The sequence below is a fragment of the Pantherophis guttatus genome, chromosome 10 (genome assembly GCF_059756535.1).
Source record: "Pantherophis guttatus breed Tessera chromosome 10, ASM5975653v1, whole genome shotgun sequence".
Lineage (NCBI taxonomy): Eukaryota > Metazoa > Chordata > Lepidosauria > Squamata > Colubridae > Pantherophis > Pantherophis guttatus.
In genome coordinates this window covers 16826329-16847799 of record NC_142072.1, presented here as the reverse complement: position 1 = coordinate 16847799, position 21471 = coordinate 16826329, and the positions used below count along the sequence as shown (strand labels likewise).

The following is a 21471-nucleotide window of genomic DNA, read 5'->3' as shown; positions in this document are numbered from 1 at the left end:
TATTTTTTTGCTTTAATTTATATGCCGCCCTTCTCCGGAGACTCAGGGCTGCTTACAATGCGTTAAGCAATAGCCTTCATACTTTTTGTATATTTATACAAAGTCAGTTTATTGCCCCCACAATCTGGGTCCTCATTTCACCTACCTTTGAAAGGATGGAAGGCTGAGTCAACCTTATTTATTTATTTTATTTTATTTTATATTGGATTTCTATACCGCCCTTCTCCCTGAGGACTCAGGGCGGTGTACAGCCAGATTAAAAAACATGCAGAACAAATATTAAAAACAATTAAAAGATATATAAATTTGGCCCAATTAAAACTCATTTACCAATTAAAAACGTTTAAAACATTTAAAAACAGTTAAAAATTTCATCTTAAGCCAGCCCGGCTTGTTTAAATAAATGGGTTTTAAGGGCGCGACGGAAGGCACTGAGGTCTTGGATTCTCCTTATCTCTGGGGGGAGCTGATTCCAGAGGGTGGGAGCCCCCACAGAGAAGGCTCTCCCCCTGGGGGTCACCAGCCTACATTGTCTGGCTGATGGCACCCCGAGGAGGCCCTCTCTGTGGGAGCGCACGGGTCGATGGGAGGTCGTTGGTAGCAGCAGGCGGTCTCGAAGATAGCTAGGCCCTATGCCATGGAGCGCTTTAAAGGTGATAACCAACACCTTGAAGCGCACCCGGAAGACAACTGGGAGCCAGTGCAGCTTGCGCAGGAGCGGTGTTACATGGGAGCGCCATGCTGCTCCCGTCACTACCCGCGCTGCTGCGTTCTGGACCAGCTGGAGCCTCCGGGTGCTCCTCAAGGGGAGCCCCATGTAGAGAGCGTTGCAATAGTCAAGGCGAGAGGTGACGAGGGCGTGAGTGACTGTGCACAGGGAATCCCGATCAAGAAAGGGCCGCAACTGGCGAATCAGGCGAACCTGACAAAAGGTCCCCCTGGTTACAGCCGTCAGATGTTCCTCCAAGGACAGCTGCATATCCAGGAGGACTCCCAGATTGCGAGCCCTCTCTGTGGGGGCCAATGACTCGCCCCCAATAGTCAGTGATGGAGTCAACTGACTATATCGGGATGCCGGGAGCCACAGCCACTCAGTCTTGGAAGGGTTGAGCTTGAGCCTGTTCCTCCCCATCCAACCTTGAGCCTGGTGAGATTTGAACTTGCAGTAATTGCAAGCAGATGTTAATAACAGTGCTTTAGTCCACTGTACTACAGGCTCTTCTAAGTAAGCTGTTCAGTAAGCTACAATTCTCACAATGCAAGATACACAACCAGCCAAAATAAGACAAGCGTGTTGTGTGTACAGATAGTCCTCAGCTTACAGCCACAACTGAGCCCAAAATTTCTGTCGCTAAGTAGGACAAGTTCGGTGAGCTTTGTCCCATTTTATCACCTTTCTTGCCACAGTTAAGTGAATCGATGCAGTTATTAAATTACTAACATAGTTCTTAAATGAATCTGCTTTCCCCATTAACTTGACTTGTCAGTTCGCAAAAGGTGATCACATGACCCCAGGACACTGCACCTGTCAGTTGCCAGTTGCATCTGAATTTTGATCATGTGACCTTGGAGATGCAACGGTTGCAAGTGTGAAACACAGTCAAAAGTCACTTTTTCAGTGCCATTGTAAAGTCACTAAAGAAATGGTTGTAAGATGAAAGCTACCTGTACAGCGTACAGTGATCTATGACAGGGATCTCCAACCTTGACAACTTTAAGCCTGGCGGACTTCAACTCCCAGAATTCCACAGCCAGCTTTGCTGGCTGGGGAATTATGGGAGTTGAAGTCCGCCAGGCTTAAAGTTGCCAAGGTTGGAGACCCCTGGTCTATGAAATAAGCAGTGAAATAATATGTATTAGATGTGGTGCCTCATCTTTCTTTATTCTGGAAGCAACTTCAAAATATTGGAAGGGGGGGGAAGACTAATCTCCCATCTCCATCAAAAGCAACGAATCCTGCAAACGGAACCCCCATTTCCCTCCCAAACCGATTTTTTCTAAACCAAGAGTTTACAAAATCCGGAAGGCCGAAGGCCCCGTCGGTCCTCCCAGCAAACGAGTTCCGATTATATCTCGGCGGCGTCCGCGAGGTACCTCAACGTAGGAGGTGGGGGGAAGAAGAAAGCCTGCCGGTCGCTCTGGCCGGAGCGCGGGCACGCGCGCGTGCGTTCTCTGTGGCGCGCATCTTCCCCCCCCCCTCCACCTCCCCTCCCGCCTCTTGAGGGGAATTGGCGGGAGCGGCCCGGTGAGGGTCGCGGCCCTGCAGTGCGGGCTCCCGGCCGGCTTGAGGGGGCGCTGCGCCGGGAGGGCCGCGTTGGGAAGGCGGGTGTGGGGAGCGCGTGTGTGCTCGGCTCCCTCCTTCTCTCTGTATCGGAGAGGCAAAGCGGCCCGGTTTCTGCCATCCCGGCGCTGTGGTAGCGCCGCCCGCGGGGGTCCGGACGCGGGGGAGGCCGCCGCCGCCGCCGCCATTGCCATCACCATCACCATCACCGCCATGAAGGACTGCGAGTATCGGCAGATCCCGCCGGGCACCCCGGCTGCCCCCACCGCATCTGGACCCCCGAGCTCCGTAGCCACCAGCACCGCCCCCGCGACTCTGGCTTCGCGGCCCCGCCGCAAATGGGAGGTTTTCCCCGGGCGCAACCGGTTCTATTGTGGCGGGCGCCTCATGCTGGCGCGGCACAGCAGCGTCTTTCTCCTCACGGTCGGCCTCATTGTGGTCACCAGCGGCCTCTTCTTCGCCTTCGAGTGAGTCGCGGGTGGGTGGGTGGGTGGGGGGCGCGTGAATCATCTTCTCCCGCGTCGCTTTTATGGACGATGCCTCCCTCAGGTCGCTCCCTCCTCCTTTTTTCCTGCCTTCCCCAATAAGGTGGTCTCCAAATCGGTGGGCACTGCAACTCCCCGAAAAGGCTCCCTCCCGCGGCCGGGGATGCTGGTTGTTGTGGTCCCCGCCCATCTGGAAGCCACCAAAGTGGGATGGACAGCACAGCACCCCACATTCTGAAATGTGTTACTGCAAGGAAAGGTTTCCTGGCAAACAGGGAATTCTCTGGGACTTCCTCCTAGGTAAGGTCATAACAAGAGTGTAGCCAGATTTGCTGCAGATGTTTTACTCAGGATCCTGTCATGTCAATAAGGCTTTTAAGTAAGGTGCTAAGTTAATGGCATATGTCTAGGAAGATTCTCAGTCCTCCAGGTCATGGTTGTCCCAAAGGTGCTTTTTTCAAAAGACAACTTGACTTTCTGGTTTTTCTTTGAAGATGTTTCGCTTCTCATCCAAGAAGCTTCTTCAATTCTGGCTGAATGGTGGGCAAGGAACGAAAGAAGTGAGAAAGAGAAGGAGGGAGGAAGGAGAGGGAGGAAAGCAGGAAGAAATTGAAGTCTATGGAGATTCTCAGGCATCCAGGTCATGGTTGTCCCAAAGGTGCTTTTTTTTCAAAAGGCAACTGGACTTTCTTGTTTTTTTCTTTGAAGACGTTTCGCTTCTCCTCCCAAGAAGCTTCTTCAGCTCTGACTGATGGTGGGGAATGGAAGGATTAGTGGTATACGCTTTTGTGGACTAGAACCTGTTGCTTCAGATTAGAATCTAGTCCTCGGTGGTAAATATATTACATTAGAATTGAATTGCAGTGGGGTTAGATTTGTTTTAGCCTTTCACATATACCCTATATTCAATCATTATAACTGATAATTTCAAGAGGAAGGAAATTTCAGTATAGTAATTGGCACCTGCTACTCTAGCTGGAATCATATACGTTGCAACATGGAAAGCTGTACAGGTAGTCCTCAATTTACGACCACAATTGAGCCCAAAATTTATGTTGTTAAATGAGACATTTGTTAAGGGAGTTTTGCCTCATTTTACAATTTTTCTTGCCACATTTGTTAAGCGAATCACTGAAGTTGTTAGTAACACGGTTGTTAAGTGAATCTGGCTTCCCCGTTGTCTTTGCTTGTCAGAAGGTTGCAGAAGGTGATCTCATGACCCCAGGACACTGCAACCTGTTGTCAAGCATCCAAATGTAAATCACCTGACCATGGGGATGCTGCTACAATCGTAACTGTGAAAAATGGTCACAGGTCACTTTTTTCAGTGCCATTGTAACTTTGAACATTCACTAAATGAACTGTTGTAAGTCGAGGACTACCTGCAATATGGATTGCTTGGTCTTAGCTTACACATTTAGTAAACTCAACCATTGTCTGTGGGCATTTGGTGTTTCGGGGGGAGAGATGAAGCCCAATACCATTGTAATACAGGAACCCTCAGGGCTCAAGCCTCTCTTCTCTCCTCTTTAATATTTACATGAAACCGCTAGGTGAGATTGTTTGCTGGCAAGAGATGCTGCATCATCAGTACACTGATAATACCTAGTTATACATTTCCACCACTGGGCAATTGACATCATAGTGCTGACCAATTGCCTGGATGCTGTGATGGTTAGATGGGCAGGAACTAACTTCAACTACTTCAACTGGACTCTGGCAAGACAGAGTGACTTTGGGGTTTTTGTCCCCAAGGTTCTATATCATCTTTGATTGTCGATGGACTTACACTCCCCTGGACTTTTCTAGTACACAATGGACTGATGGTTCCTGCTCAAAGAGCAGGTGGAAGTCCTGCCTAGAGGGACATTTACACAAACTTCTTTTGTATGCCAGTTGTATTCTTTCCTGGACCAAGATGCCTTTCCTCATGGTCACTCACACCTTAGCAATTTCTGTTTTGTTTACTTCAATGTGCTCTACATGGCACTACCTTTGAAGACCACCCAGAAGCCACAATTGAGCCAGAAGTCACAACTGAGCCAGAACGTAGAAGCAGGCACAGCTTTCTACGCCCCTACATTTGCCTGGATTACTTCCCTGATGTGCAAGTTGCACTGGCTTCCAGTCTCCTTCCAGGTGCAATTCAAGGTTCAGATTATTACCTTTAAAGCCTTAAGTGGCATGGGACCAGGTTATTTGCTAGACTGTAACTGCCCTTCCCATTAGATCAGATAAGTGGCAGATTCCAGGTTCGTTCCATGAAATGTTGGCATCTATTGGTACTTAAGAACCATGCCCTATCTTACGGAAAACTGCCCCCTCCCCAGTAATCCAACAGGCCTCCACCCTTTTAGTTTTCCTGTAAGCCATAAAAACCTGGCTCTTCATCCAGGTAGAGTCATGGGAGTCTGCGGTTGATTGCTGGGGCACCTTGTGAGGATGATTGAGGTGTTAGCTTTTTAGTTTGTTTTTTGTAATTTTATGGTTGTTGCAAGTTGTCCAGAAGTTTGCTTATAAAATGGGCAGCTATACAAATTGTTTAAATAAACAAACCTGAAAGGAATAGTCCTCCAATTAAGGATAATTTAAGAGGAAAGTGACTGTTCAGACAAAATAAGGCATCTTATCCCATTATATAGTTGTTTATGTGAAACAGTTGGAAGTGGACATCGTTAATCAAGAGGATCATTAAGTTACAGCAAATTATTGGCTAAAGATATAGCATTAATTGTTCCAAAACTCTAGTTATATATTTTAGAAACCTTTGATTTTAAGGTCTCTAAAATCGAGAATTTTAGTCATAGGTTCAGGTTAATCTTGCAAAAACAGAACTTCGAATTTTTATTGTACAAGTATTTAATGGACAATAAAAAATAAATACAACCATTGATGTTAGGTTTTCTTTTACTCCAAAGGGTTTAAATAATTTATAACTAATTTAAAAAACAGCATCCAAGCTGATTTGACTAACTGGTTGAAGCAAATCTTTCTTGATTTGAAGAAATACATTTCAAAGTTCATAATGAAAGAATGGCAGCATATAATTGGGTGGAGCTGTGATTAATTTTATAATCTGGAGGATTAAGAAAGACTAGAATTTTCAGACAATATTTTTTAATTGCAGTTTATTTTAGTTGGATACAAGACTAGCCTTTCAGAGCAACATTTAGCTGGAAATAACATTTTAACATTGACATTTCTTCTTTGGTCATATCCTAAAATTAAGTGATTGGTAGAACCACAATTCTGGCTGTAACTTTGAGAATATATGACAGATGGGGAGCATTACAATCACATAAGTAAATCTTAAAAACAGCATAAAAAATGTTTAGAGTCTAAATTTTAAAGCTGACATCTTCTAGTATTGTTTGGCCTCCCTAGAGCATGTCACCAAAATACCTAATGTTTCACTTCAAACATGGAGAGAAAACAAGAAACAAATATTTTCTTTCCCTCTAGAGAAAAAGCATTTGGAGAAAGATACTGTATCTGCTGTTTAAAAACTAAAGTTTACAGTTTTAGAATGTTGTATAGTGAAGACATCTTGCATTGCAAGAAGGTTTCAGGTGTGGAGTCAACAACCTTGGGTAGGGAGAATTGGCAGTTGTCATTTGACATATTTGGGAAAGTTTTAGGGGCACTGCCCCACAGAACACTAGGCATGAGACCCCTGCTTGTTAAATTGGGCTTTACGTTTCAGTTGAAACTGTTGGCTGTTATAAACTTGTATTGCCTGAACTCCTTGACTGGGTGGATGGGCTAGTAGTAGAGTTCCTCAGATTTGTGCACAAAATTGTTTTTACATAGCCAATTCAAAGAATGGTATCTCTTATTAATACAGTCAGATCTAGTTTTATTTGTTAAGAACCCAGTTGCAAAATCAATAGAACCCTAGTTGACTATGTGAACTGAAATTAAACTATAATGTGGGAGATTCTAGGTTAGGCACAGTGTTAAGGGAAAAATGCTCTAAGTGCTATCTATATAGTATTGTTTTTGAGAAAGACTTACATCATTGAACAAGTATATACTGAAAGCATTTAGCAAGTTTTATCCCAGAAATATGCTATAAATCCTGTCTGTGAGATAGGTATCTTTGTATCTTTTTCCTAAAAGTTTTAAGAGAGCTAAGCAGGTTATGATATAATATTTGTTAGTTGAAGGAAGCAGCTTGGCTAGGAAAAGAAACCAAGCAATGAGTGGAAAATTAGTGTGACAAATGGAAATTCAGTTTAAATAATGTTTTCTTTACTTTTCAGCTGTCCATTCCTGGCTCATAACTTGACCATGGCCATTCCTATCATTGCTGGCATCCTGTTCTTTTTTGTCATCAGCTGTTTGCTACAAACCAGCTTCAGAGATCCCGGTATTTTGCCCAGAGCCACCCCCAGTGAAGCTGCAGATCTGGAGAAATGGATTGGTGAGGCTTATTGCATTTCTTTATGGAAAAATATATAAGGGATGCTATTAATGGTATTTATCCAGAATTGTCACCCTGGCATTTTCATTCTTGAAATTATCTATAGAAAGTGTGCATGTCGTGTCAGATCAGGGCCATTTTATGCTTTAGTCTTTGACTAATTCCAATAATTAGTCTTTGACTAGTTGATAGGAATCCATAATCTAATAGTTACACATTTTACTTCTGAAACTTTTATATATCCTGGTTCTTTCTTTTGCTTAAACTTTACAGCAGGCTTATATAACCATAGTATATAGAACCTAGAGATATCATATTCACAAAATGACATATGATCAGTCAACTTTTTCATATTTTTAAAGTGGTAGCTACAGAGATATTAACAGAAACAATGAAGAAAGGTCCGTTTGGATTGTCCTTTTAATTTTTGAGGTAATGTAGTTTTTAAACATCCTTTTTCCTGGCCTTTTTAAAATTGATTTACACCAACTTTAAGTGAATGATTCTGAATACGGATTGTTTGAAACATCCCACTATAGTGCATCTCAGAAATCATAATAACAGTGCTTAGATATGAGGATTAACATATTTGTATATATTAGTCTGAAAGAATTGCTTCAGGAGTGAATTCTATTTTTCATTTGTGGCCTGCTACAGTTCAGATAACATGCTATCATTTCAGAAAGACAGCAATGAATGATGTGGATGGGTTGTTTGGATCTTAGTTTAGATGGAGACTTGATAGAAGATTATCAATATGCATTCAATCCTTGCTTTAGTCTGGTATTAGTCAAATCTTGGATGAGTCTAAGAGGTGAATATTTTTGATTTCACAGACAACCTCGGCACTTCCACTTATCGGCCACCTGCCCGAACCATGGAAGTTGTAATAAACAAGTATATGGTGAAATTGAAATATTGCTACACGTGTAAAATGTTCCGTCCACCCAGGACTTCCCATTGCAGTGTCTGTGACAACTGTGTTGGTAAGATCAGAGTGAGACTTTTATCCTGTGAACAATCAGGATTATCATTTCCATTAAGTTATTTTTCTGCTTTTGTTGAATGCAGAAGCATTTGAGTTCACATTTTGTGTTGTATGTTCTTTGTTTAAATTTGATTGTTCCTCAGAGGATAATTCTGAATATAATAGAGAGGGTTTCTCATTCTGCTTGTGCTTAGGAGTATTTCCTAAGTAGAAAGATTTCCTATTCAGGTAGAAACTTCCCAAACTCACATACAGTGATTCAAAAAGAGGATTATCAAGGTTTCTTGTGATAATATCCAAAGGTGCCTGCTATTCAAAAATATGCCTGGATGCGTGAGTGTAATATTGTAAAGTTTGAATCTTGCCTTCTTTGAGCTGCAAGAGAATATTTAGAAAAGTCTGAGCAATGAAGAATAAAGGGCGCTGAGTATGATTTTGCTTCAAGATCAGCAAGATTTCAGACTTGGTTAATTCTTTTTTTTCTTTCCCAATCACCATTCTTTCTACTTGTCTGTCAAACAAATTGCCACCCCAATAAACATCCCTCTGAAAAAGAGTACCTACTTCAGATTGGAAAGCCTATGTCTCTCTGCTGAGGTGCTGTAATGGTGAAAGTACATGATATAAGGCAGGGGTGAAATCCAGCAGGTTCTGACAGGTACTGGAGAACCGGTAGCGGAAATTTTGAGTAGTTCAGAGAACCAGCAAATACCACCTCTGGCTGGTCCCAGAGTGGGGTGGGAATGGAGATTTTGCAGTATCCTTTCCCTGCCATGCCCACCAAGCCATGCTTACCAAGCCATGCCACACCCACCAAGCCACACCCACAGAACCAGTTGTAAAAAAATTTGGATTTCACCACTGATATAAGGTATATCTGGCTTTTCTACCGTGTCTCTCCCCCCCCTCCAAAATAAGACTGGGTCTTATATTAATTTTTGCTCCAAAAGACGCGTTATGGCTTATTTTCTGGTTAGGTCTTATTTTTATTGATTGATTGATTGATTGATTGATTGATTGATTGATTGATTTGATTTATATGCCGCCCTTCTCCGGAGACTCAGTGTGGCTTACAATGCGATTTTGGGGGAAATATAGTACCAAACATTTTAACTAGGGCTTTTTTGGGGGGGTAGGGCTTATATTACAAGGATTCTGAAAAATGATGCTAGGGCTTATTTTCTGGTTAGGTCTTATTTTCGGGGAAACGGTATATGGTCACAATATGAATATATTATATTAATTAAAGAGCTTCCACTGGGAAGAAAAGGTGACTGGATGAATGTATGGCACTGGTAACTGAATTTTTAAATGTGCTAAGGTATATTTGGTGGCTGCAAGCAAGGATAAGTGACAGGCAGATATTAAGAATGATGAGAATTACTGAAAACTTAAAGAGCAAAGAAGTAGCAAGCCATTTCCACTTTTAAGGAGATGTTCATTTCTTTCATTCTTGAAGCATTTGTAATAATGAAATATTCCTGTAGCACATGTTAGTTGGGGAAAATAGTTACAGGCATATCAAGACATGAACCAAAGTGTGGTCACACCCAAAAAAACTAAACCTTGCCAGGATGTATCACTCTTTAGGGCAAGGGGAAGGTGTGGGTGAGGCAGTCTACTTTTGAAGTAGATCATTGCATTCTTGAATTGACATTTTCCCCTCTTTTTGAGGGCAGTGAGTTATCTTTAATGAATCCAATCTGAATAGAAATCTACTTTATCAGCCAATTTCATGTATAGTCATGGTTTTAAACAATAGAGCGAACACAGTTATTGACTCAAGAGCTATATGACTACACCTATGTTAGATTAAATTGCCTAGCAAGAGAGGACAGGCATATCTGACAAAGCCAACAAAAAGGTTTTGCTATGAGAAATGGTAAACTGTTTAGGCACATGTATAATATCTTTCTTCAATGTACTTTAAGCAGATCGTGAAAAGGAAGAGAGAGTATCTAAGGGAGCACACAATAAACTGCAAATAGAGCGGATAAAATTAAAGTTTGGATAGCATTGGCATACAATTTGAATGGCATTGACATTTCTTGAATAAGTAAGATAGCTAATGTTTGTCTTGAAACAATTTGCCTGGCTGTAATAATGCTATATAATGAGAAATACACATTTTAACAGAGCTGATAATACCCAAATGTTGACTGATTTGAGATCAAGTTCCTAATAATTTACCTGTTGAAAGGTGAAATTGTGGGATGGAAATAGGACTTTGAATAATTATCTATGAGTTCATAGGTGGTGATCCGTGCAGCCTGGAACAGCTGATAGGCGGTATTCCAGGAAGCTGATCCAACCGCCAATCAGCTGATCGTGCTAATCAGGCTGTGCTGAAGCTGGCCAAGCTGTTTGCTGTTTGCTGCAAGAAGGCAAATTGCTAGGAGGCAAAGGAGAAGCAGATTTTTTTTTTCTTGTTTTCCTCCCCCAAAGCTAGGTGCGTCTTATAGTCCAGAGCTTTTTATAGTCCGAAAAATAGGATAATTGCTTTCATCCTTCATATGGGTCCATGATATCTGAGGAACTGTTTCACCCTGATGGGACTAGCCCATCCCACTCATTCCAGAAGAAAGGACTTACTTTGGATCTCTTCAGCCAAAGAATTTCAGCTGGCAGGGTTCAGGCGATAAGCCTTTTCTGCTGTGGCCCCCACCCTCTAGAAAATTCTCCCACCTGGGGTGGGGTCTACCCCCACACTCCTGGCCTTCTGGAAGAGCCTAAAAATGTGACTCTGCTATTTGGCCTGGGGTCCTGATAGGTGCCTGCTGCATTGGGGTTGCTGATCAGGCAGAGAAGATCAGCTCCAGGCCACCTATCATCTTGCTTTTTAGTTTTTCTATTCCATTTTTCTCATTTTAATTGTTTTCTAGATCTTTTTTTACATTTATTATATTATAAGCCTCTTCCCCCCCCCCCCCGCCAAGTATCAATGAGATGGGTGACAAATAAATAAATTAATAAATTAATGTAATAAATGAATTAATATTCCCATCAAAATGTTGGCAGTTGTCAAGCAGATTGAAATTTCTAATGGTTTTATCATAGCATTTTGATTTTTTCCAAATATGTGGATAGGAGTGTCAAGGAAAAGGGGAGATGTCAGGGAGCTAAGATAATCTATTTTTAAAAGTAGAATAATAACTCAGGTATACCGGTAGATATATATCCTTTTCTTGATATTCATGAATGACCTTTCTTTGCTGTATCCCAGCATTGAATTGATTTGGATGTATTCGAAATTGTTCTGCCTTTCTGCATTTTTTCCAAAGTGATCCTCTGGGAAAAATTTCACCATGGCCCAAAGAACCACAATGCTTTTCTAGTTCCTAGTTTATTTACCTTTAGTTGCCAACTCGTTCTTGACACTGTCATTTCCCTACTTAGTGAAAAGAATTATTTCACTTTATTGTTTCAGCATCCTGAATGCTTCCATTTTACTAAAATGCTTAGTCCTTCTTTGTTACTCCTAAGCCCCAAAGGTTTGCCAATGCATAGCTTTGTAAGCTGCAAATAATTAGTTTCCTAGTTGTTTGCTACATCAACAAATCTGATGAACGTATCTGCGAGTTGGGTTTCTGGAGAAACGCATATTAGAACTGATCCTCCTGCCTATTATCTTGTCTGTCCCCAGTGTCCTCTGCAGTCTATTTCTGGCAGTTCAATACTGGAGGGAAGCTAGTATTATATGCATTACAAGTAAATCTGGCATCCTAATTTCTGAACAAACACGTTAACTCTGGTTGAATGACTTGTGCGAATGAACTTTTCATTCCCTTTTCATTCAGTTATGTGTCTCTCATTCTAATACAATGGTAACCAGTTCCCTAAAGCTAGTAGTCAGATCTCAATTCAGTAAACTTCTTGTTGATATTTCAGCAGAAAAGCTAATGTTGATTGCTATCAGCGAAAAGAAAATTTAAAAACCACAGGCTATTTCATATTCCTTTCTTTTTGTGTCTTTGAGTGAGTGTTGACTTCTGGTGGGTCCCTGGGCATGTCCCTTCAGTTTTCTTGGCAAGATTTTGGAAATGGTTTACCGTTGCCTTCTTCTTAGGGCTAAAAGAGAATGATTGGCCCAAGGTCACCCAGCTGATTTTGTGCCTAAGGTGGGCCTAGAGTTTACAGTCTCCCAGTTTCTAGCATGAGGTCTTAATCACACCAAATTGGCTCATTTAATATTTTAGAACTCTCATTACATACACATTACCAAAAGAGAGCCTGATCCTAATGTATTGTTTGTTTGCAATGTTTACATTTCATTTTTTCTAAGAATTCAAAAAAACATATACAATGGTCCCCCTCCCATTTTATTTTAACAGCAACTTTATGAAATAAGTAAGACAGCAAGAGACAAATAACTGACCCAAAGTCGCCCAGTGAGTTTCATGACTGACTGACTGACTGACTGACCGTAGACCTGAATGGGGTCCTTTGGAATCCAGCACTAACCATTGGTTACCCTCATCCTCTAAAATTGTTTTCTGCATCACTTGTAAAATACATGAGGGATGTGTACAAAGAGTGTCGATCTGGGAAAATATCATTTTGGGAATTCCAAAACTTTTCATTTCCTTCCAGGTCACAGTGAACCTCCTTTGGACCATACTGTTGTACTGGCAGTTGTATAATGCTTAAAATAAATTCTCTGGAGCAGAAGTGATTCTTGATGTTCTGAATGTAATTTTCTAAATAAAATTGGACCAAATAAAAGTGAGCCAAACCATCCTTGGCACATCTCAAACTACTTATGATCCAGAAAAGTTGCTTTCAGAGATTAACAAACTATAAACCTGCAGTGCCATGTTCTGGAGTGAATGAAGATGGAAATAAAACAGTCAAAGAGTTCTGAATTCCTAGAACAATTTGTTCCCAGATTGGCATATTATGTACAGTCCAAGTACCGGTATATATCCTCCTTGAGCATGTGAAATGTCATTCCCTTTAATACTGTGTTTTTGTTCCTTTTCCCCTCAGAACGATTTGATCATCATTGCCCCTGGGTAGGCAACTGTGTGGGGAAGCGGAACTATCGATTCTTCTATGCCTTCATCCTCTCTCTCTCCTTCCTAACTGCCTTCATCTTTGCTTGTGTCATCACCCACCTTGCTCTGCGTAAGTATAGCCTGTTGTCAAAGTTGAATGTCACAGAGCTCTAGGAAAGTGTGAGGAAGTTCACTGTGTCTTAAGTCACAACTGAAGAAAGAATTATTTAGAATAGATATGCATGAACTCCCATTCCAAATCTACATTGGCCCCTCCTAACCCTCAGATACAAACCCAGGAATCTCCTGAAAAACTGTCAAATAGTATTTTTAATGAGGGCATTTATTAAATATGTAGAAAGTAATAATAATACCTACAATAAATAAATAAATCAAAAAACGAATGTGTGCCATACAGTAGCCAAACAAAGATGTTACTATAAATATCTGTAACAAAAATAACATTGAATAGATTTGTTAATGTACTAAATTTGAGCAATCCTATATATTAACCCTTTCCCAATCTAAGCATGTTGGATTACAACATCTTTAGTTCACAAAATCAGTTTCAAGAGGGAGTTACTTGTATGGCTCAAAACCTCTTTTCTATCTGAGATGCTGGGGATCAGCACTGTTTAATCTTCTGTACGTTTTTGTGGTTAGAGAAGGAAAATAGGAAAAGGAAGGAATATCAGATATGGTTCACCGCCTTGAGTTATTTATAACAATAATAAAGGCAAGATGAAAAAAAAATCTCTAAAAAATTCCTTCCTTTATCTCAATGTCTGTTTGCTTTGCAGGCTCCCAGGGAAACGATTTCCTCACTGTTTTGAAAACAACACCAGCAAGATATCCTTTCAATATCTGTTTCTTCCCTCTTCCACTTAAAAATCCTTGATAGTGTTTTTTGAATGTATTCAACAAGAATTGATCATAAATGGGAATCTGAGCAGTTCGTGGGAGTGACAGTCCTAACACATGTAGAGAATGTAAAGTGGGAGTTGGCTGATCTAGGGAATGAAGAAGACTTTCTCCCAGACCTTTTGTCCCCCTTCCCTTTTGGCAGGTGTTTCCTAAAATCTGGTATTCATTTGGTCCATGCAACTTGGTGATTCAAAAACCGTAAAAATAAAAATCCAGTGCCCTCTGTAGAGGTCATCCTTTAGTGATGATTAGCTGAGGCAGGCCTGTCTCAAATTTAATATCTCAAAGCCAGATGGGGACTTTTTGATTTCCCCAAGGTTTTTTCAATCTGTGTTTTAACTTGACTTGTAGCTGTGCTGTTGTTGCACTGTTTCACTCTGTGGCTATCATTTGCTTTATTGCTCATGGTTTAGCTTTGTCTGTAAATCCGTTTTGAAAATCTTTTAAATAGGATTAAATAGCAAAGTATTAAAACAGCTGGGGACTCTTTGTCCTGAAGTGCAGAATACATTTTCCCCTGATGAATTTATTGTATCATTAATTATGTCTTTGGGTTTATTTGTATATCATCTTTCCTTAAAAAATTATGCTGAAGTGGCTCAGATGCATTTGGTGGGTGGTGACTACTGGTAGGAGTAAAACTTTGGCAGAACTTCAGCAAAATGAATGCTCCTCAGTCACAAGTATTATTCCTTAATTCCTAATTTACTCTGTTGGAATTGGTGATTTGTTTTTTTTCAGTCTGGTCTATTTTTGGCCTCTCAGGGTTTCACACTTACTTAATTGCCTCCAATTTGACAACCAATGAGGATGTGAGTAAAAATATTGTTTTCAGTGAATAGAAGTTTAACATTCCAAATAGCCATCATGACAGCTTTAAATCGGTTTCTTGAAAGGCACAAGATTATGTTTAAAATATTCTTGCTTTGTTTTGTTCTAAAGCACAGTGGCTATAACATTTATCGTTGGTGAAAAGAGAGACATTTCTGCATTCCAAAATAAGGAAAAAGGGCCTTTATTTCTAATGAAAAGATTTGAATAATATTCTAATTTTTAGATTGGACAACTCATAGCCTCCCATAATGTCTAGGTGGTATAGCCAATGATTTGGAACAGCTGGCCTTTACTTAAATTAATAAATGTTTCAAGATATCTGTGGTGGGAAGGGCAAGCGATACCACAACCCAGTCATTTATGTACCTGTATCTGATAATCAGGATACAAATATGAGTTTGCATGTTTTGTCTTTCTTTTGGGGGGAGGGGACCTTATAGCAGACACCTATGGCATCAGTTCTGTAACCTGACTTCCTACACATATATATGCAAATATATCATGGGACTAGTTTTATCTGATGTATAGTTAACTGTGACTCTCATCTAAGTAAAGACAAACCAGCAAAAGATTTTCTGGATTTTTCCTAACCAATTAATCTCTTTTGGATTGTAGCTCAAGGGGGCATGGTCAAATAAGAGAGGTTCTGAATTTGCCAACCCCTATAGCCATAAAAGTGTCCTAAACAACTGCTGTGCAGTGCTCTGTGGGCCATTTTACCCCAGGTAAGGAAACATGTTCCTAGATGGACTCTGTATTCAAATGCCTGATGAATGATCCTGCAATTGCCTCTTGTTCCTGTTTTCTGCAGCCATTCATGCAGGTAGAAAAAAAGAGAACAGCAGCCAGTACTTTATGATCATGAGAATGACCCTTCATTCACACAGTGAGAAATATATAGGTATTGTAAAAATGAAAGTTAAGTGGGGGAATTTGGTGTCTTGACTGATACAAAATAGTTCCCTTTGTGTAAAACAATGCAAATTATGGACTTAGAAAACCAAAACAGAAAGAAATGAAAAAGGGGGAAAGAAGAGAGCTAAGGAAGTGGAAACGACAGGGCTAGAAATTAAGTTTTAAAACATACATATTGCTGGGTGAAAGTGTTTGTCTGCCAGAAACAAAAGTTCTAAATTCACTCTTTTTTCGCTAACTAAAAAATATAATTTTCTACAGTTTAATGCCTGCTCTTGAGGCAACTATCTTTGTCAGCTTAATGGTTGTCCTAATCATTGAAATTGGTTAGGATACAATGTAATGATGTCAGTCTTCATCGGAAAACCTCATTCTGCCAAATGGCTTACATAGACTTTATAAAAACAAGCCATTTCTGCCAGTGAAGTTACAGTTTAGACCATAAGAAAGAAAAGGGTTGAAGAGACACAACAAAAGCATCAGATCTTACAATAAAAGCAGGTGTGAATTTGGGAGATAGAATATTCTGTTTTTCTCCAGACCACTTTGATCTGGTTGTTCCTGGAGTTGTTTGGCCATTTCCCAAACGTTATAATCCCCAGAATGGCAAAGTGATCCAGAACATTCCAGTATAATCAACCTCTGAAATAAACTATTTTCAACACTCCTATAAAATAGCACAGGTAGTCCGCTACTTACAAGCACAATTGACCCCAACATTTCTGTTGCTAAGCAAGACAATTAAGTGAATCACTGCAGTTGTTAAGTTAGCAGCACTGTTGTTACATAAATCTAGCTTCCCCATTGAGCTTGCTTGTCAGAAATCACAAAAGGTGTGTTTAATGATCCAAAGACACTACAACCTTCATAAATACATGTTAGTTGCCAAGCATCCAAATTTTGATTGTGTGAGCACAGAGATGCTGCAACGATCATAACAATAAAAATGGTCATAAATCCCTTTTTTTGGTGTCATAACTTCAAACAATAACTAAACAAATGATTGTAAGGTAAGGACTACCTGTACTTATAATGACCTGCTGGAATGGAGACAGTTCAGAAAGATCAGCTGTTTAGAACTAATCTTTGAATAGAGCTGATGGAATATTCTATTTCCATCTTGTTCGGCTATAGCTTTTTAAGCAAAATTGATATTTGACAATTGCAATGAGGAATTTTCACTTAGGATACAGTTTCCTTGAGATCAGATGCAGCATTAAACGTAAATATTCTAGGTAATCTCATCATAAATCCTTGTTTAGTGGCAAGGAGCAGAATTAGGCAAAACAAATTATTATTTCAACACTTATTTTGAGATAGTACTAAAAATTATATGGAGAATATGTACAAAAAATTGTTGAGCAAGAGATTTCCTGTTTTATATTTTGGAAGGATAATTTGAATGAAGTTTTACATTTCTGTCTAGCTATTTTTCCTGGTTGACCTTAATATATCATTTATTTCTAGAATTGTAATGGAGAATAAGTTATAATATTCTGATGGAACCCTGCAAAATGTGTTTAGTATTTAGCAATTTTAAAGTAATTTCAGTAGACTGCTGTACTGTATAAATCAAGTGGGGCAGAGTTGAACCATATTCAATTTTTTTTGCCTCTTAAATGGAGCATTGAAGGTATTTTATTAATTTTTTCAAATGTTGGTTATTTATTTATATGGCTACCCAACTCACAATTTATCACTTTTTCCTGAAAAATCCCATGGGCATTTGACAAGTTGAGTTTATTTGATAGCTGCCTACTATAGTATTTACTTTTAAAAGTTCTGATCAACAATCAGATCAATCTACATAGACCACTTGCCTTTGTACTTCTATGTAATTCCTCACTAAATTATATCAAATTTCTTGTTTGTGATTGAAAGCCCAGTTAGAATTCTCATCCGATCTCTAATAATGAACTGATGGGGTAAATGAGAGAATTGTTGTTGCTTAATTGTTTTAGCATTATTTCTTATTTGCATAATTAATTAGTAATCTAACCTTTTCTCTCCTTTTTTCTTCCCCTCCTTGTCTGAATTGTCTAGTTTAATAGATAGAAGAGGATTTGTCCAGGCAGATGCTGGGACTCCCTCTACTCCTAAGGGTGAAATCCCTTCCTTTGGAACAAAATCTGATGCCAGCATGGTATGAGCCAACATTTTAGCAACGCTGACATACGTATCTTATGCCTACCTCCAGCTGGTGCCTCTCCTACCTTTTACCATTATCTGGGCTCAGGCAGACAGCTTCATGGAGCAGAATCTCCAGAATTCTTATTCAAACCAGAGGCCACTTTCTCTTGCATTGATTTTTAATTGGTTTGGTTTTTTTAATATTTTGGGACTTAACCGGCCATTTTTCACTGCTGCAGTTAAGGTCTAGGTAGGACCTGCCGTCATCTTGAGGGTTAAAATACTTAGAACAGCTGGTTGGGAGATTCCAGCTTCATGAGAAATATCTTTTATTGGAGGTTTTGTTGAAAAGATTGGTAGAAAAAGGCATAGCTACTTTGCATATGGAGGTGTTGTAACAGAATTGTCTCCTAAAGTATTCTGCATACTTTATTTGTTCCAACAATATTAATGTTACACTGTTTGTCCTGCCATTCTGCCTGAATATTGCAAAGAATAACTGATGCTTCTTAAACTGTAACATGAATCATTTGAAGACCCAGCACTACCTTGCTTTACCAGCAAATACTGCTTGCTGAGGAAATTAGCCTGAGTAGCTGTTTTGGGTAGAAGATAGAAGTTCCCTAGAAATGATTATAAAGAAAGTCTACAAAATCAGAAGCAGAAAATTGTTTCTCAGTCTGGGAATTGACTCAGGATTGTCCTTGTCTATTTCATCTGAATCAGGATCAGAACACTAAGCTTCTAGAGGTTATTTATTTAATAGTAGGAATGAAATTAAAGAGATCAGTTGGAAATTCTTAAATTATGTCATTCCAGATGAGTTGTATTTACCTGGTGCCTCTGGACAGCTGAGCCACTTTTGTATTGGGTTTGGAGATTTGTATAAGTAAGGCATGTGGACTAAAGGCCATTTCAGCAAAACCTTCATGTATACAAGCATTATCCAAAACAGAGTTATTATAAGAAGTCTTTTCACTTGGATCTCTGATCATTTCTTAAAGATTCTTAGGAGGGATCCTGCTTCCTCATGCTGAATTTTCTTACTGTCCCACAGTTCCCATCCCATGGCATGAGAGAGCCCTTGCCTATAGGGGGAAACTAGATACTTGAAATGTGTTTATTAAAAGCTGCTGGGAATTTTTGCACAAATTTTATAGTTTTTTTTCTAGCAATGTTATTTTGTCTTCTAAAGAGATCATTTTTACTATCTGTAAACCTGTGCCCAGAAGGTGTTTTTTAAGTGTTATATCTTATTTCTTGGATTTTACCAGCCAGTAGGAGGAAATGGGGAACCTGTAGAACTTGCTCATCCAAGGTGTTAGGTTTCATTTCTTGTACTGTAGTCGAAAACATCTAGAAACTGCCTGGATGGGTTAATCAGCTATGCAACAGTAATATTCTCCCTACTGACCTTTGAAAACTGGGGTTTAAAAGAAATTGAATAGGATTTTATATTTCCAAGAAAACAAAGAATAAGCACATAAGTGTATTATCCATCCTGCTTCTGCAGAAGAACTGAGAAGCACCCTTTTTGTGTAAAGAAAAAAAAATGCAGTCACTGTGGTCAGGAGTTTCCCACCATTCTCACCTTTCTGCCAATATATTCCACTCACTGTTGTGGGCTGTGTTTTGAGTAGCTCCATCATATTCAGCAATGGAAACCATTGCTCTGGGCATCTGGCTGACTTTGATAGGAAGATTGAGTTGAGAAGCAAGTTGTCCAAATCCTTTAAGCTGAATCATGACAACTGATCTGAAGTAAGGTTGCTCATCTGTAGGTATATTTTTGTACCCTTCCTAAAATGTTTGACATTACTAGAAGGAATAATGCTGTATCTTCAGCATGTCTGTTCTAAGTTGGAGCACTTCATGAAGAAGAACAAAGCCAATTAACTGCTCTGGCATTTCTTTGCCTGTTTTATATTTTGGTTAGTTTTTCTGATAAATTAAAGTTGCAAGAATGGGTAGTACATATCACCGGTGCTCCCTTTCTGAAGTTTGAGTCTGATTTTAAAATCAGCTGAGGCATTAGGCAAAAGCCACTTAGATGTTCTGATGAGGTGCAGAAGCTTCCATAGCAGCTTCCAACAGCTAAATATGGCTGCTGTGATATGTGATATAATTGTATTTATATTCTGATGCATGCCACACCTAAGAAAGCCTCTGTATAACTCTCAGAATCTCCAGAAGTATTGCTGATCTGAGGACTCCACTTTCTGATCACTGTAGAGCAGGGGTCTCCAATCTTGGGAACTTTGAGACTTGTGGACTTCAACTCCCAGAAAAGCTGGCTGAGGAATTCTGGGAGTTGAAGTCCACAAGTCTTAAAGTTGCCAAGGTCGGAGAGCCCTGCTGTAGAGCATACTTCTCATTCTGAGACAGTTACGAGGTCTTTTCCAATGGTATGCTGGCTGATGTATGGGAGAGTATTTTTATTCTGTGCCATTTAGATAAGTGCCAAGGCTGGGGTATTTTAATAATAGTAGGCTTAAACTTAAAGATTGAGTCTGCTACATCATCGGTTCTGCCCTTTAAGATCCCTGGACTCAGTGGAGACAATATCTGTCTCTCCTGGTTTCTATCACCTTGCATGTCTCTGAACAGCTGAACTGCTCTTGTTCCCAGAGCAGCCACTTCCATGGCTCTCAACTGGTTGGTGTTTTTTTGGAGGTAGCCTTATCTGTAATCACTTATATGTGAGAAGTTGGCTAATGGAACCCAAATGGATCTTGGAGCTACAGTAGGTGCTCAAAATAATGTGGTTTTGATCTCCAGAAGGCTGTTCATAACTTATTTCTTTCAGAAATTTAATCAGAAGGGAAGGGGAGAAGATAATTCTGGAAGAGTTTTTATTGTTAGGAAAGAGAAGAGTTGTTTCTTATTGAAGAAAAGTTTGTGTTGCTCTCTAAGGCATTACTGTATAACTTGGCGGGGAAAGAAATTGTAAGCAAGTGTTCCATTTGTGTGGGAAACACTCTTACGATGACTAAATCTTTTGTAATAAAAATGTTTTTTTAAAGAGCTAATTGTTTTCAGTTTTATGTTTCCATTTTCCTTATTTGTTAAATTAAGACAAATTAGTATTTGAATATCTTCTAGACCAAGAAGCTGAATTTGGGCAATTTCAGGGCTGCTGATTCTGGAACCCAGCAGGCATAGAAACGGATGCTGGACATAATTCCTTATAATGAAAGGTGGAGATTGGAGAAAGATGAATCTGTGTCCTGTTAATTGGAAGTTTTGTTTTAGTGCAGGGGTCCCCAAACTTGGCAGCTTTAAGACTTGTGAATTTCAGCTCCCAGAGTTGAAGTCCACAAGTCTTAAAGCTGCCAAGTTTGAAGATCTCTGTTTTAGTGTATTGCTTCAGAGTTGCTGTAACTAAAGCTAGTCAGAAAGAATGCATTTAACTGCTCTCGCACAGCAGCTGTGTGCTATGTCTGTCTTCTCTCACTTCCCTACCATCCCAACCTGTTCCCCAAACCCAAGCCTGCCAC

The 21471-nt window shown here is 39.9% G+C and overlaps 1 protein-coding gene across 5 annotated transcripts in view; it reads left to right on the top strand.

The window, feature by feature from the left end:
• Positions 1 to 2097: 2097 nt before the first annotated feature.
• The window catches only part of ZDHHC18 (zDHHC palmitoyltransferase 18), a 33606-nt gene continuing 14232 nt past the window's right edge, over positions 2098 to 21471 (top strand). For all 5 annotated transcript variants that reach the window (XR_004590688.3, XM_034413570.3, XM_087876948.1 and 2 more), the window contains exons 1-8: positions 2098 to 2748; positions 7029 to 7189; positions 8026 to 8175; positions 13164 to 13301; positions 13972 to 14020; positions 14805 to 14907; positions 15545 to 15654; positions 17888 to 17987. Coding sequence is in view for 4 of the 5 variants with exons in the window: in XM_034413570.3 (XP_034269461.1) it covers positions 2495 to 2748; positions 7029 to 7189; positions 8026 to 8175; positions 13164 to 13301; positions 13972 to 14020; positions 14805 to 14907; positions 15545 to 15654; positions 17888 to 17987 (1065 nt within the window). In the remaining variant the exon portion in view is untranslated. The remainder of the gene's footprint in view (positions 2749 to 7028; positions 7190 to 8025; positions 8176 to 13163; positions 13302 to 13971; positions 14021 to 14804; positions 14908 to 15544; positions 15655 to 17887; positions 17988 to 21471) is intronic.